This window comes from Aquarana catesbeiana, linkage group LG13 (assembly GCF_042186555.1).
Source record: "Aquarana catesbeiana isolate 2022-GZ linkage group LG13, ASM4218655v1, whole genome shotgun sequence".
Lineage (NCBI taxonomy): Eukaryota > Metazoa > Chordata > Amphibia > Anura > Ranidae > Aquarana > Aquarana catesbeiana.
In genome coordinates, this window is record NC_133336.1 from 221,934,246 (window position 1) to 221,950,973 (window position 16,728).

Here is a 16,728-nt window from a genome sequence, read left to right on the forward strand (position 1 = left end):
GAGCTGGGCTCAGTGGTGAGAAGAATGTTTTAGCAAGCTAGTTAGGCCCCTTTCATACTACCGTGACTCCAAAGTCATGCAATTTTGTGGCCGAGGTTTTAGGGAATGCCTGTGTAACTCGCATTAAAGTCTGACCAAAGTAGTGCAGGGACTACTTTGAAGTCGGCATGACTTGAAGTCGTACTAATATGAATGGTTGTCATTGGAAATCATGGGGAATGACTTATCATGTGACTTTGCAGTCCCAAGTCGCAGGACAAGTCATTGGAGTGTGGATCACCTGTATAGAGGTATCAGTACAGAGCTGGGTGTGTCCACACAAGGAATATAATACACATAAAGGGGGTGGGGAGAGGAGGGTCTGACCAGATTTCACTTCATATAAAAGTCTCCTCACACCTGTACCCAGCATAGTGTGTGCCGTCACATCGATCACCATGGTAAGTTATATTACCTATAGAGAGTTTATATTACCCGTCCTCACCCATCATCATTGTGTTCTCTTCTCCCCAGACTGCAATCCTCAAACCCACCAACAAAATGTTCTGTCTTCTGATCTTTCTGAGTCTCTTCTCTGCCTACAGCACCAAGGTGAGTACCTACCTTTCCTCATTGTACAAGGGGACTGCCTACCTTTCCTCATTATACAGGGGGAGTACCTACCTCTCCTCATTATACAGGGGGAGTACCTACATTTCCTCGTTACCAGGGGGAGTACCTACCTTTCCTCATTACAAGGATGAGGACCTACCTCTGCTCACTACCAGGGGGAGTATCTACCTCTCCTCGTTGTAGTGATATAGTATAGTCAGAGTGACAGACAATGACCCCTCGCCGTAAACAGCTGTCGTCATAAACTGCCCTAATTTGTATTCTTGTATATTAACATCAACAAGTATTTGTGTAATTAGATTAACAGATACCAATGTGGCCTGCCTAGAATGGACTTGTCCTAGAATGCCTACATATAACACCATATATAAAATGCACACATATATATATATATATATATATATATATATATATATATATATATATATATATATATATATATATATATACATATAACACCATATATAAAATACATACACACATATATATACAAAGTGCTAAAGAATTTTAGGAGCCTTGGTGGAGCATACCCAATAACACTTTTACTCAGCCGATATTGAGAACTCTGTCCATGATTTTTGTGTTTATTCAATTTATATTAATATGTTTTTTGTTTGGTTTATATTGTTGTGGTAGAAGAAAACTAAGAACAATCCAGAAAAATAAGGAAAGCATAGAGATGGCTTCAATCTTAAGAGCCAGGGATGTCTGAGCAGTTTGGTTCTGAATCGATTCTGATTCGAACCGATCCAAGTGGGGATATATGTAGTGTGTTTTGTATATGTATATATATGTATGTAAATATATATATAGATATATATATATATATATATCTATATATATATATATAGATATATAGATATAGATATATCTATATATCTATCTATCTATAGATAGATAGATATATAGATATATCTATATATAGATATCTATCTATATCTATAGATAGATAGATAGATAGATAGATAGATAGATAGATAGATAGATAGATAGATAGATAGATAGATAGATAGATAGATAGATACATGATAGATAGATAGATAGATAGATAGATAGATAGATAGATAGATAGATAGATAGATAGATAGATAGATAGATAGATCGATCTAGATATATATATATCTAGATACATATATATATATATCTAGATATATATATATATATATATATATCTAGATATATAGCTGTATATCTATATATACACCGTATATACTCGAGTATAAGCCGAGTTTTTCAGCACATTTTTTTTGTGCTGAAAATTCCTCCCTCGGCTTATACTTGAGTCAAGCACTTTCCTGCAGCAGAGAATGACATTTTCCAAACCAACTTTGGGGCCCTGTATTTCGGGGTCACTTGGTGCTAGGAACCCCACATTTGGTGTGCAAACCCAGTGGAACTAGCACTACAACATATTCAAAGCTGGGGTTCCTAGCCCCAAGTGGCCTGAAATACAGGGCCCCAAAGTCGGTTCGGAAAATGTCATTCTCTGCTGCTGAAAAGTGTTTGACATTTTCCGAACCAAATTTGGGGCCCCGTATCTCGGGGCCACTTGGTGCTAGCAACCCCAGCTTAATTTGGGGTTCCTAGCACCAAGTGGCCCTGAGATATGGGGCCCCAAATTCGGTCAACTGTGTCCATCTGCAGCAATGTCATTTTGGGACCCTCTGGGTCCAGAGACCCCAAATTTTGGCTGCAGATAGGGGGAATCTAGGAACCCTAAACTACCGAGTTTGAAGTTGGGGGACCTATGGCTGCAAATGGGCACAGTGAGGCTGAAAATGGGCATTGTTGACCCTCTTTTCCAATTACAGTAGCTGAGCATTTCTCACCCTAGGCTTATACTCGAGTCAATATTTTTTCCCAGTTTTTTGTGGTAAAATGAGGTGCCTCGGCTTATATTCGGGATAGCTTATACTCGAGTATATACAGTATATATATATATATATATATATATATATATATATATATATATATGGATGAGCTTCGCTGTTCGAATTGCGAATGTTATGGGCTGTTCGCGCCAAATTCGTGTGGTGCGTCACGGCCCATAATTCACTGCGGCATCGCAGTGCATTGCTGGCTGATGATTGGCCAAGCATGCACTATGACCCGCATGCTTGGTCAATCACAGCGCCGTCGGTAGAGAGAGCTGTAATTGGCCAAAGCCAGGGTGGCTTTGGCCAATTATGGCTCAGGGGGTTTAGAACACACCCCACACTATATAAGGCCGCCTGCACGGCGGCCCTGTGTAGTGTGTTCCGGCGTGCTTAGATAGAGAGAGACAGACAGTGTAATTTCATTTGAGTTAGCTAGATTAGGCAGGACAGTCAGTGAGTTAGCTGCACTTATAGTGTATTGTGTATATATATGCATCCCAGGTGTTGTATATATATATATATATATATATATATATACATATATACACTGTATTCAGTTTAGCTAGATCCGTTCCTGTTATCTTCCTACTGACAGGCAGGCTTGTCTTGTTACAGTATTTACAGCTACCTGAAGAAAATTGCTGGAGTTCTTTTGATCCTATTAGTACCACAGTCAGGCAGCTAGACTATTTACAGTTAGTGTAGTGCGTCCTCCTCACAGTGTTCAGTTAAAGCTACAAGTTAATTTAGTGTGACCTCTGCACAGTGTTCAGCTAAAACTACAAGTTAGTGTAGTGCACAGTGTTCAGCTAAAGCTACAAGTTAGTGTAGTGCGTCCTCCTCACAGTGTTCAGCTAAAGCTACAAGTTAGTGTAGTGCGTCCTGCTCACAGTGTTCAGCTAAAACTACAAGTAAGTGTAGTGAGACCTCTGCACAGTGTTCAGCTAAAGCTACAAGTTATTGTAGTGTGTCCTGCTCACAGTGTTCAGCTAAAACTACAAGTTAGTGTAATGCGATCTCTGCACAGTGTTCAGCTAAAGCTACAAGTTAGTGTAGTGCATCCTCCTCACAGTGTTCAGCTAAAACTACAAGTTAGTGTAGTGAGACCTCTGCACAGTGTTCAGCTAAAGCTACAAGTTAGTGTAGTGAGACCTCTGCACAGTGTTCAGCTAAAGCTACAAGTTAGTGTAGTGCGTCCTCCACACAGTGTTCAGCTAAAACTGCAAGTTAGTGTAGTGCGTCCTGCTCACAGTATTCAGCTAAAACTACAAGTTAGTGTAGTGAGACCTCTGCACAGTGTTCAGCTAAAGCTACAAGTTAGTGTAGTGCGTCCTGCTCACAGTGTTCAGCTAAAACTACAAGTTATTTTTTTGCGAACTCTGCACAGTGTTCAGCTAAAGCTACCTGTAGAAGGTTGGTGGTGTTTTCCTGATCCTATCACTACTGCAAGCAGCTAAATAAGCTACAAGTTAGTTTTTTGCGAGCTCTGCACAGTGTTCAGTTAAAGCTACCTGTAGAAGGTTGGTGGTATTCTCATACTACAGGCAGGCAGTTGATTTCGCTAGCTGCAGTATCAGTATATATATATATATATATATATATATATATATATATATATATATCCCAGCTTAGTGCAGCTACAGGCCATTAGTATGTCTGGAAGGCCAACAAGGAGAGGCAGACAGTCACAAGCCAATAAAAGAGGGCAAGCAGGCTCTGTGTCTAGAGGCAAGAGTGCTGGTCATGGAGACGGTGCATCCTCATCAGCACGTGGCCATGGGACACGCTTGGCCTTTGTTTCGGCAGCTGGCCGTGTTGAGCCGCAACATGCGGAAGACTTGGTCGAGTGGATGACCAAGCCGTCCTCATCCTCCTCATCCTCTCTCACCCATGCTCAGATTACTTTGTCTGGCAAAGCAGCGGCCTCTTCCCTCAGTTCAATGTCATCAGTGACTCCTTCCCTAGCCCCACCATGTCCTCCTGAGGAGTCCCTCGAACTGGTTGACCACAGTGTTGAGTACATGCTCTAGGAGGATGCCCAGCATTTGGAAGGCTCTGATGATGATACTGAGCTAGATGAAGGCAGTAACGTAAGCACGGACAGAGTGGGTGCCCAAGAAGGACAGCAATCTGGCAGTCATGCTCCCCCTGCTGCAGCATACTGCCAGGTTTGCTCCAGTGATGAGGAGGGAGGGGATGATGAGGTCACTGACTCAATGTGGGTGCCTGATAGGAGAGAGGAGGAGGAGGAGGTGGCAAATCACCAACGAGGCAGGATGCCCTCCAGGGGCCAGCCTAAGGGCAGCACACTGACTGCATCACACCCCAAAGCTCCACATGTGCAGGGCGCTGCAGACTCTGCGCATTATTAAAAAAGTTCTTTGGTGTGGACCTTTTTTGAGACGAGTGCATCAGATCGCACCGTTGCTATTTGCAACATATGTCTCAAGCCTATCTCGCGTGGCCAAAACATCTCCCGCTTGGGCACCACATGCTTGACCAGACATATGTTGACCTGCCATACAGTTCGTTGGCAAACATATTTAAAAGACCCACACCAAAGAACAAACAGGACCTCTCCTTGCTCCTCATCAGCTGAGATCTCCAACCCCACTATACCTTCAGTCCTCTCTGAGACCTGCACTGAGAGGAATGAAGGTGTAGAATTAGGTGTGTCACAGCCAAGTACTTGTGGGCAATCTGCTTTCGGTACACCGACGTCAGATTGTACCAGGCAAATTTCCCTGCCGCAGCTGCTGCACCACCGAAACAAGTTCACTCCCAGCCATCCACATGCCCAGCGGTTGAATGCTAGCTTGGCAAAATTGCTAGCACTTCAACTGCTGCCTTTTCAGTTGGTAGACTCTGTCCCCTTCCGTGAGTTTGTGGAATGTGCGGTTCCTCAGTGGCAGGTTCCCAAACGCCACTTTTTCTCACAGAAGGCGATTCCGGCTCTCTACCGGCATGTGGAAGGCAATGTCTTGGCCTCGCTGGACAGGGCGGTCAGCGGTAAGGTGCATATTACTGTTGATTCATGGTCCAGCAGGCATGGACAGGGACGTTAGCTAAGTTTCACTGCGCATTGGGTGACTCTGCTGGCAGCTGGGAAGGATGCAGGACAAGGTGCAGTAGTGTTGGAGGTTGTTCCGCCACCACGCCTCCAAAATGCCACTACTAATGATTGTGACACACCTCTCTCCTCCACCCCTCCTCTTCTTCTTCCTCCATGGCCTCTTCCTGTGCTTTGTCCTCAGAACCAGCGGTGCTCCGTAGCCGTTCAAGGGGCTACGCAAGTATGCAGGCCAAAAGATGCCATGCGGTGCTTGAGCTGGTGTGCTTGGGGGACAGGAGCCACACTGGGGCAGAGGTTCTATCAGCTCTGCAGGGGCAGGTTCAGAGGTGGTTGACGCCACGCCAACTTAAGGCAGGAATGGTGGTTTGCGACAACGGCACCAACCTCCTCTCTGCCCTCCGACATGGACAAATGACCCATGTGCCCTGTTTGGCTCACGTCCGTAACTTGGTGGTGCAGCGGTTCTTGGGCAGGTACCCGGGCTTACAGGATGTCCTGAGGCAGGCCAGGAAAGTCTGTGTGCATTTCCGCCGGTCATATAATGCCAGTGCTCGGCTGGCAGAGCTCCAAAAGGAGTTTAACCTGCCCAAGAACCGCCTAATCTGTGACATGCCCACCAGGTGGAACTCAACATTGGCCATGCTGCAGCGGCTGCACATGCAGCAGAGGGCCATCAATGAGTACCTGTGCGACTATGGCATCAGGACAGGGTCAGGGGAGCTTGGTTTTTTTCCCCACGCCAGTGGGCCATGATCAGGGATGCATACACTCTCCTGTCACCATTTGAGGAGGCCACGAGGATGGTGAGCAGTGACAGTGCATGCATCAGTGACACTGTCCCCCTTGTCCACCTGTTGGAGCACACACTGCGTGGAATAATGGACAGGGCACTTGAGGCAGAACAGAGGCAGGAAAAGGAGGACTTCCTTAGCTCTCAAGGCCCCCTTCATCCAGACAGTGTTCCTGCGTGCCCGTCGATCACACAGGAAGAGGACGAGGACGAGGAGGAGGATTGTGTCAGTATGGAGGTGGAGCCTGGCACTCAGCATCAGCAGCAGTCTTTAAGGGATCAGTCCCAAGAAACACATGAACTTGTACATGACTGGGAGGAGGTGGCTGCGGACCATGTCATCCTTAATGACCCAGAGGACTCCGGACCGACTGCCTCAGCAAACCTACGCTGCATGGCCTCCCTGATCCTGCAAAGCCTGCAGAAGGATCCTCGTATTCGTGGTATCAAGGAGAAGGACCAATACTGGCTGGCAACCCTCCTTGATCCACGTTACAAGGGTAAGGTTGCGGACCTTATCTTGCCATCGCAGAGGGAGCAGAGTATGAAACATCTTCAGGATGCCTTGCAGAAAGGTCTGTGCAACGCGTTCCCAGAGACTGGGAGGTTACAAACTCCTGTTTCTGGACAACGTGTTGCTGAGGCTTCGGTCAGTCAAAGAAAGAGCGGTGGAGAAGGTGGCCGTCTGACCGATGCGTTCAGACAATTTTTTGGTCCGCAGCCCCAAGGTATGATCGGTTCCAGCAACCATCGCCAGCGTCTGTTTTACATGATGCAGGAATACCTAGGGGTAAGATCTGACTTGGACACCTTTCCCACCGAAAATCCTCTGGGTTACTGGGTCTTGAGGATGGATCACTGGCCAGAGCTTGCACAGTATACAATTGAGCTACTGGCCTGTCCTGCATCCAGCGTTCTTTCAGAACGCACATTCAGTGCTGCTGGAGGCTTTGTAACCGATCACAGGGTGCCACTGTCCACCGACTCAGTTGATCGACTGACCTTCATAAAAATGAATCAGTCTTGGATCACCACCAGCTTCCAAGCACCTGATGCTGATGTAACCGAATAATTTTTTTTTAAATCTCAGATCCCTTCAAAGACTGCCTATGCTGATGCTGAGTGACTATCCTGAGTAATTATCCTCTTCCTCCTCAATGATCATGCTGATAGCTTGTAAGAACATTTTTGGTTCTGGGCGCCACCACCAGTGCCTAAGGCTCAATTTTTCAGCCTCTGTTTAACAGGGGAGTGTAATTACAATTTTTGATGCAATACTTTGCAGCAGGGCTCGTTTCTGCATTTCAACTAGAGTATCTGTGAGGGGTTGCAGTGTTGTGGCACCAGCACCAGTGCCTAAGGCCCAATTTTTCAGCCCCTGTTCAACAGGGGCATGTAATTACAATTCTTGATCTAATATTTCACAGCAGGGCCCTGTGAGGGCTTACAGTGTTGTGGCCACAACAACACCTAAGGCCCAAATTTCTGCTGAGTATATAGGGCAGGACCCTACTTTCAAACATCCAACTTACAAACGACTCCTACTTGCAAACGGAAGGAGACTATAGGAAGTGAGATGAAATCTACCTCATAAGAAGGGAAATGCTCTCCTGTAAGAGTTAATATGGGAAAAACGTTTCTCCTTTCCACTGATGCTTTATCACCAATCCTTGTTTCACAAAAAACCCCAAATTTTCAAAAAACATTTGTCATTGGGACAAAAAATGAGGTGAAATCTTCTGAAGAGGAGCACAGACAGCAAAACAAATGTCACAGGGGTGATAACCCTTCCCTATGTTTTCCAAAAAGCTTAAAATAGATTGTTTGGCTGGAACTAAACACGCTAAAAATGTACCAGTTCAAAATTACAAACAGATTCTACTTAACAACAAACCTACAGTCCCTGTCTTGTTTGCACCGCCTGTATACTGCTGTTCAGAGTATATAGGGCTTGGTGGCCCCACACCTTTCCTTTTTTTAATTTAGGTGCGGGGTTCCCCTTAATATCCATACAAGACCCAAAGGGCCTCGTAATGGACTGGGGGGTACCCATGCTGTTTGTCTCACTGATTTTCATCCATATTGCCAGGACCCCACATTACATTAAAGCCGCAAACAGTTTTAAATGACTTTTTTTCCTTTAAAAATGACATTTTGTGCAGGGACTGTTCTAAACACGGGAAACACGCACCACTTTACAGGCATACTATAGACACCCCCCAGGTACGATATTTAAAGGAATATTTCACTTTTTTTTTAACTTTAAGCATCATTAAAATCACTGTTCCCGAAAAAACGTCCGTTTTTAAAAGTTTTTTTTGCATTGATACATGTCCCCTGGGGTAGGACCCGGGTCCCCAAACCCTTTTTAGGACAATACCATGCAAATTAGCCTTTAAAATTAGCACTTTTGATTTTGAACGTTCAAATCCCATAGACGTCAATGGGGTTCTAACGTTCGCGTGAATTTTCGGTCCGTTAGCAGGTTCTGGTGCTAACCGAACCGGGGGGTGTTCGGCTCATCCATATATATATATATATATATATATATATATATATATATATATATATATAGTCAGGTCCATAAATATTGGGACATGGACACAATTCTAATTTTTTTTTTGGCTCTATACACCACCACAATGGATTTGAAATGAAACAAACAAGATGTGCTTTAACTGCAGACTTTCAACTTTAATTTGAGTGTGTTTTCATCCAAATCAGGTGAACGGTGTTGGAATTACAACAGTTTGTATATGTCCCTCCCACTTTTTAAGGGACCTAAAGTAATGGGACAGATTAACAATCATCCATCAAACTTTCACTTTTTAATACTTGGTTGCAAGTCCTTTGCAGTCAATTACAGCCTGAAGTCTGGAACGCATAGACATCGCCAGACGCTGGGTATCTTCCCTGGTCATGCTCTGCCAGGCTTCTACTGCAACTGTCTTCAGTTCCTGCTTGTTCTTGGGGCATTTTCCCTTCAGTTTTGTCTTCAGCAAGTGAAATGCATGCTCAATCGGATTCAGGTCAGGTGATTGATTTGGCCATTGCATAACATTCCACTTCTTTCCCTTAAAAAACTCTTTGGTTGCTTTCGCAGTATGCTTCGGGTCATTGTCCATCTGCACTGTGAAGCGCCGTCCAATGAGTTCTGAAGCATTTTGCGGAATATGAGCAGATAATATTGGCCAAAACACTTCAAAATTCATCCTGCTGATTTTGTCCACAGTCACATCATCAATAAATACAAGAGAACCAGTTCCATTGGCAGCCATACATGCCCACGCCATGACACTACCACCACCATGCTTCACTGATGAGGTGGTATGCTTTGGATCATGTGCAGTTCCTTTCCTTCTCCATATTCTTCTCTTCCCATCACTCTGGTATAAGTTGATCTTGGTCTCATCTGTCCATAGGATGTTGTTCCAGAACTGTGAAGGCTTTTTTAGATGTTGTTTGGCAAACTCTAATCTGGCCTTACTGTTTTTGAGGCTCACCAATGGTTTACATCTTGTGGTGAACCCTCTGTATTCACTCTGGTGAAGTCTTCTCTTGATTGTTGACTTTGACACACATACACCTACCTCCTGGAGAGTGTTCTTGATCTGGCCAACTGTTGCGAAGGGTGTTTTCTTCACCAAGGAAAAAATTCTTCGGTCATCCACCACATTTGTTTTCCATGGACTTCCGGGTCTTTTGGTGTTGTTGAACTCACCAGTGCGTTCTTTCTTTTTAAGGATGTTCCAAACAGTTGGTTTGGCCACACCTAATGTTTTTGCTATCTCTCTGATGGGTTTGTTTTGTTTTTTCAGCCTAATGATGGCTTGCTTCACTGATAGTGACAGCTGTTTGCATCTCATATTGAGAGTTGACAGCAACAGATTCCAAATGCAAATAGCACACTTGAAATGAACTCTGGACCTTTTATCTGCTCCTTGTAAATGGGATAATGAGGGAATAACACACACCTGGCCATGGAACAGCTGAGCAGCCAATTGTCCTATTACTTTTTGCACCTTAAAAAGTGGGAGGCACAAATACAAACTTGTAATTCCTACACCGTTCACCTGATTAGGATGTAAATACCCTCAAATTAAAGCTGAAAGTCTGCAGTTAAAGCACATCTTGTTAGTTTCATTTCAAATCCATTGTGGTGGTTAGGGATGAGCTTCGAGTTCGAGTCAAACAATTTGGGGTGTTCGCAGCAAATTTGAAAGCCGTGGAACACCCTTTAAAAGTCTATGGGAGAAATCAAAAGTGCTAATTTTAAAGGCTTATATGCATGGTATTGTCATAAAAAGTGTTTGGGGACCTGGGTCCTGCCCCAGGGGACATGGATCAATGCCAAAAAAAGTTTTAAAAACAGCTGTGATTTTAATAATGCTTAAAGTGAAACATTAAAAGTGTAATATTCCTTTAAATTTCATACCTGGGGGGTGTCTATAGTATGCCTGTAAAGGGGTGCATGTTTCCCATGTTTAGAACAGTCTGACAGCAAAATGACATTTCAAAGGAAAAAAAGTCATTTAAAACTACTCGCGGCTATTAATGAATTGCCGGTCCGACAATACACATAAAGTTAATTGATAAAAACTGCATGGGATTTCCCAACAGAGGAACCCCGAACCAAAATTTTAAAAAAACTGGCGTGGGGGTCCCCCTAAATTCCATACCAGGCCCTTCAGGTCTGGTATGGATTTTAAGGGGAACCCCGGCCAAAATTTTAAAAAATTGGGGTGGGGTCCCCCCAAAAATCCATACCAGACCCTTATCCGAGAACGGAACCTGGCAGGCCGCAGGAAAAGAGGGGGGACGAGAGAGCACCCCCCCTCCTGAACCATACCAGACCACATGCCCTCAAAATTGGGAGGGTGCTTTGGGGTAGCCCCCCAAAGCACGTTGTCCCCATGTTGATGAGGACAGGGGCCTCATCCCCACAACCCTTGGCCGGTGGTTGTGGGGGTCTGCGGGCGGGGGGCTTATCGGAATCTGGAAGCCCCCTTTAACAAGGGGGCCCCCAGATCCCGCCCCCCCTGTGTGAAATGGTAAGGGGGTACAAAAGTACCGCTACCATTTCACAAAAAAACTGTCAAAAATGTTAAAAATTACAAGAGACAGTTTTTGACAATTCCTTTATTTAAATGCTTCTTCTTTCTTCTATCCTCTTTCTTCTATCTTCCTTCGGTTTCTTCCTCCATCTTCTTCTTCCTCCGATCCTCTGCTTCTTGCTCGGGTGTTCTCATCTGGCATCTTCCTCCGCGGCGTCTTCTTCCCTTCTTCTTCTTCTCGGGCCTCTCCGCATCCATGATGGGAGGCTCCTGCTGTGTGACGCTTCTCGTCTTCTGACGGTTCTTAAATAGCGGAGGGCGGGGCCACCCGGTGACCCCGCCCCCCCCTCTGACACATGGGGACTTGACGGGGACTTCCCTGTGGCATTCCCCGTGACGTCAGAGGGGGCGGGGTCACCCATTACGTAACAGGTGACCCCCTCTGACGTCAAGACCCCGTGTGTCAGAGGGGGGCGGCGTCACCTTTTTTTGAGAAATGGTAGGGGTACTTTTGTACCCCCTTACCATTTCACACAGGGGGCCAGGATCTGGGGGTCCCCTTGTTAAAGGGGGCTTCCAAATTTTGATAAGCCCCTGCCCGCAGACCCCCACAACCACCAGCCAAGGGTTGTGGGGATGAGGCCCTTGTCCTCATCAACATGGGGACAAGGTGCTTTGGAGGGCTACCCCAAAGCACCCTCCCAATGTTGAGGGCTTGTGGCCTGGTATGGTTCAGGAGTGGGGGTGCTCTCTCGTCCCCCCCTCTTTTCCTGCTGCCTGCCAGGTTGCGTGCTCAGATAAGGGTCTGGTATGGATTTTTGGGGGGACCCCAAGCCAATTTTTTTTTTTTCATTTTGACGCGGGGTTCCCCTTAAAATCCATGACTTTTTTTCCTTTGAAATATTATTTTGCTGTTAGACTGTTCTAAACACAGGAAACATGCGCCCCTTTACAGGCATACTATAGACACCCCCCAGGTATGAAATTTAAAGGAATATTACACTTTTATTATTTCACTTTAAGCATTATTAAAATCACTGCTCCCAAAAAAACGGCCGTTTTTAAAACTTTTTTTTGCATTGATACATGTCCCCTGGGGTAGGACCCAGGTCCCCAAACTTTTTAGGACAATACCATGCAAATTAGCCTTTAAAATGAGCACTTTTGATTTTGAAAGTTCGAGTCCCATTAGACTTCAATAGGGTTCTAACGCTCCTGCGAAGTTTTGGTCTGTTCGCAAGTTCTGGTGCGAACCGAACCAGGGGGTGTTCAGCTCATCCCTAGTGGTGGTGTATAGAGGCAAAAAGATTAGAATTGTGATTTAGACTTAGTGTAAATTTCAGGCAATACCCTGTTTGGTATTAGTCTGGCTGGGTTTGATTTATTGGGGAGGAATGATAGTGTAGGATGGGGGGGTGTGACCACCTGCATTCTGGTAAAGTGACGCCTAGTCTGACCAGTGAGAGGTGCTGGAGGACAGGTTGTTCTATCACAGGATGTAGTTAGTGGTATAGGTCACCCTTAGCCTATCATTAATTGGTATGGGCAGGGGCTAAGAGGCCTATATAACTGTGGGTCACATGCTTCCTGGGGGCTTCGTGCTTGCTGATGGGAAGAGCACAGCAAAGGAGTGCGGAATGTAGTCGGTGATACAGTTAAAGAACTCTCCCCTTTTGGAGAAAGAAATCTGCCTTAGAGGGGGAAGGATGAAGGAAACTACTGTGGGAACCTTTACATTTAAAAAAGAGAGGCTGCTACCCCCAACAGAGGAAAAGAGCTGGTAGAAGATCCCACATGGTAATCATGGATGGTCACTTCAATGTACACGTGAGAGCATGGCCAGAGAAACAGTTATCTTCATAGGCTGAGGGTGCCGGTCCGGGGACTGTTCTTGGGACTTAAGTTGAAGATTCTGTGTCGGTTGGGAAGTAGTGGTAAACAGGAGGGAGAAGATGTGCAGTCCATTACAGGAACCAGATGATTAAGGCAGGTCATATTTCTAAAAGACTTTGTTTTACATTCTTTCTGCAACGTGCTATGGGAAAGAATAAAGTTAACGTTCTTTTTGTTCAAGACTGTTTGCTGTGTGATCCATGCAGGGGAGTGGGGGGTAATGGAACCAACTGGGAGAAAGGAACGAACTATTGAGAAAAAGTGACTACCAAATAATGATGCAAAAAAATTGCCAACATCCCTGAATATGTAGAAAAAGGCTGAACCTCAGTGATGGGATTTTAAAGGCAGTTAAAAATGAATTTGAAGGAAATTCTTATTAGAAAAATATGTTAAAAGTAGAATTTATTTAAAGTACAAATTTTTTAAAAAAAGATTGATCACAACAAAAAAACATATATCATACAAAAAAGTAATAACAAAATCATTTATGGTAATTAGCAGTTATGGCAATTACAGTCTGAGGCGTTTCGAGGATATGAAAAATTATAGTTTTCATCAGGGACAATTTGCCATTTCTAGAATTGCAAAAATATAATATCAGTACAAAACATTTTTTTTACAAACAACAATTCAAATGCTTTACAGGACTGACAGGTTTGTATGGTCCTCCCAGGGATATGCCAAATCTTACGTGCCAAACAAAGTTACCGTGCAAGATCCGACATCCATATAGTCTGTATTGGCCTTTAAACATGCAAAGGAGCCCCCAGATATTATAATCCAATTAAGGCATCAAAGTAGTTTGGAGAAACCCAAGATCGCAACAGGGAGCGTCTAGAAGGAGAAATATGAACTAATGATGAGACTACCTTTCAACGAATGATATGGTAGAAGTTGTAATCGGATCCATAATCAAAAAGAGGACAAAAAATTGTACAATGAAGACAAACCCCCTATACACCCCCCACAGATAAGGGGGACGGAGGTAGGTAAGGGGGACTAAAGGGCCCAAAATAGAAAATAAGCAGGACAAAAGAGAAAAAAACAAATTCCCCTCCACTTACGATAGAAGTACTCCAATGGGGATACTATGAGCCACCCTGAGGGACAGGTTGAAGAGCCAATTGGAGGAAACATTCTAAGAGACCCACATCTGAAAAGGTTAATTAAACAGAGGGGATAATGTCAATGATGTGATCAGGGGGGCGGACTTGTCTTGTACAGCCGGCCTCTCCTGGAGTCATCAGCTGTTCAATGGATTTTCATTAGAGCGACGTGTGGGGAGTGACGTCATTGGCATTCTAGGACAAGTCCATTCTAGGCAGGCCACATTGGTATCTGTTAATCTAATTACATAAATACTCATTGATGTTAATATACAAGAATACAAATTAGGGCAGTTTATGAGGACAGCTGTTTACGGCGAGGGGTCATTGTCTGTCACTCTGAAAGACAGAAGCAGATCAAAGGCCTAAATGGAAACGGCCAATCAAATTGCTCAGCCATTCAGTGTATAGTGAATATAACATGGCGTTCAGTCTATTCACTGGGGGTCTGTGATTATGAAGGCACAGGTCTAGGAAACATGGGACTCTGAAGGCTCGGATATTTACTAACATTGTCATATTTACTCTATTGGATTTTATCATCTGTTGCAAGACTTTGTTCTGTGTTGGAATTCAATAAAGTGCATCTCTCTGGAAGAATTGGGTTGCTGTGGAAAGATTACTTACATCATCATTATAATAACTACTAATTAATTATCTACCTACTATACTATATCACTACAATCTTCAGCAAATAGAAAACACGAGATAGTCGATAACCCTGCTTCAAAATTGTAGAACAAGCCAAAGGTTCACCGTCACCATACTGGCCCCTCCTGGGGTTTTGGGGTTTCCCCGTTGGCTTCAGGGATTCCAAGGAGGTTTTTTTTGCAGCCCACCAACCATGGCTTAGTCCTAAGCTCACCCGGCTCAATCTCTCTCAGCCAGATGCCAAATGAAAACCAGTCCTCTCCTTTCCACCTGGACTACCCCAGAACCTCCAAACCTACATGGATGAGAACCCCTGAGTACTCAACACTACCCACAAATTCTTCCCCTAAGGGACCACAACCTGAATAGTTTTACTAATATTTCGGAGAGTTTGTGAGGAGAGGGGAGCCAATGAGGAGAGGAGGAGGAGGAAGGGCGATACCTCCTCCCCAAATCCTTGGCTCATCTCTCATCAGGTGGCTCCCCTGGGTGTGGCGCTGTCCTGTCTGGGTATATATTGGGCATCAAATTATAACAGGTACCACACCGGCTGAATTGGTAAGGGGGTACAAAAGTACCCCTACCATTTCACAAAAAAATGTTAAAAATGACAAGAGACAGTTTTTGACAATTCCTCCCAAAAATCCATACCAGACCCTTATCCGAGCACGGAACCTGGCAGGCTGCAGGAAAAGAGGGGGGACGAGAGAGCGCCCCCCCTCCTGAACTGTACCAGGCCACATGCCCTCAACATTGGGAGGGTGCTTTGGGGTAGCCCCCCAAAGCACGTTATCCCCATGTTGATGAGGACAGGGGCCTCATCCCCACAACCCTTGGCCGGTGGTTGTGGGGGTCTGCGGGCGGGGGGGCTTATCGGAATCTGGAAGCCCCCTTTAACAAGGGGGCCCCCAGATCCCGCCCCCCCTGTGTGAAATGGTAAGGGGGTACAAAAGTACCACTACCATTTTACAAAAAACTGTCAAAAATTTTAAAAATTACAAGAGACAGTTTTTGACAATTCCTTAATTTAAATGCTTCTTCTTTCTTCTATCTTCTTTCTTCTATCTTCCTTCTGTTTCTTCCTCCATCTTCTTCTTCTGGTTCTTCTTGTTCTTCTGGTTCTTCATCTGCTCTTCTCATCCGGCATCTTCCTCAGCTGCGCCTTCTTCACTTCATCTTCTTTCCTTGGGCCGCTCCGCATCCACGTTTGGACGGGAGGATCCCACTGTGTGACGCTTCTCTTCTGACAGTTCTTAAATAACGGAGGGCGGGTGACCCCACCCCCTTCTGATGTCACGGGGAATGCCACAGGAAAGTCCCCGTGCATCAGAGGGGGGGCGGGATCACCCGCCCTCCGTTATTTAAGAACCGTCAGAAGAGGAGAAGTGTCACACAGCGGGAGCCTCCCGTCCAATCGTGGATGCGGAGCGGCCCGAGGAAAGAAGATGAAGTGAAGAAGGCGCCGCTGAGGAAGATGCCGGATGAGAAGATCGGATGAAGAACCAGAAGAACAAGAAGAACCAGAAGAAGAAGATGGAAGAAGAAACCGAAGGAAGATAGAAGACAGAAGAAAGAAGAAAGAAGAAGCATTTAAATAAAGGAATTGTCAAAAACAGTCTCTTGTCATTTTTAACATTTTTGACATTTTTTTGTGAAATGTTAGGGGTAC

At 44.9% G+C, this 16,728-nt stretch overlaps 1 protein-coding gene across 1 annotated transcript in view; it reads left to right on the plus strand.

Moving 5' to 3' along the window:
* The first annotated feature begins 362 nt into the window (after positions 1 to 362).
* Positions 363 to 16,728, plus strand: part of LOC141117601 (protein S100-A6-like) — a 44,835-nt gene continuing 28,469 nt past the window's right edge. Inside the window, exons 1-2 of the mRNA XM_073610532.1 lie at positions 363 to 440; positions 514 to 591. Coding sequence (XP_073466633.1) covers positions 438 to 440; positions 514 to 591 — 81 coding nt within the window. The 5' untranslated portion in view covers positions 363 to 437. The remainder of the gene's footprint in view (positions 441 to 513; positions 592 to 16,728) is intronic.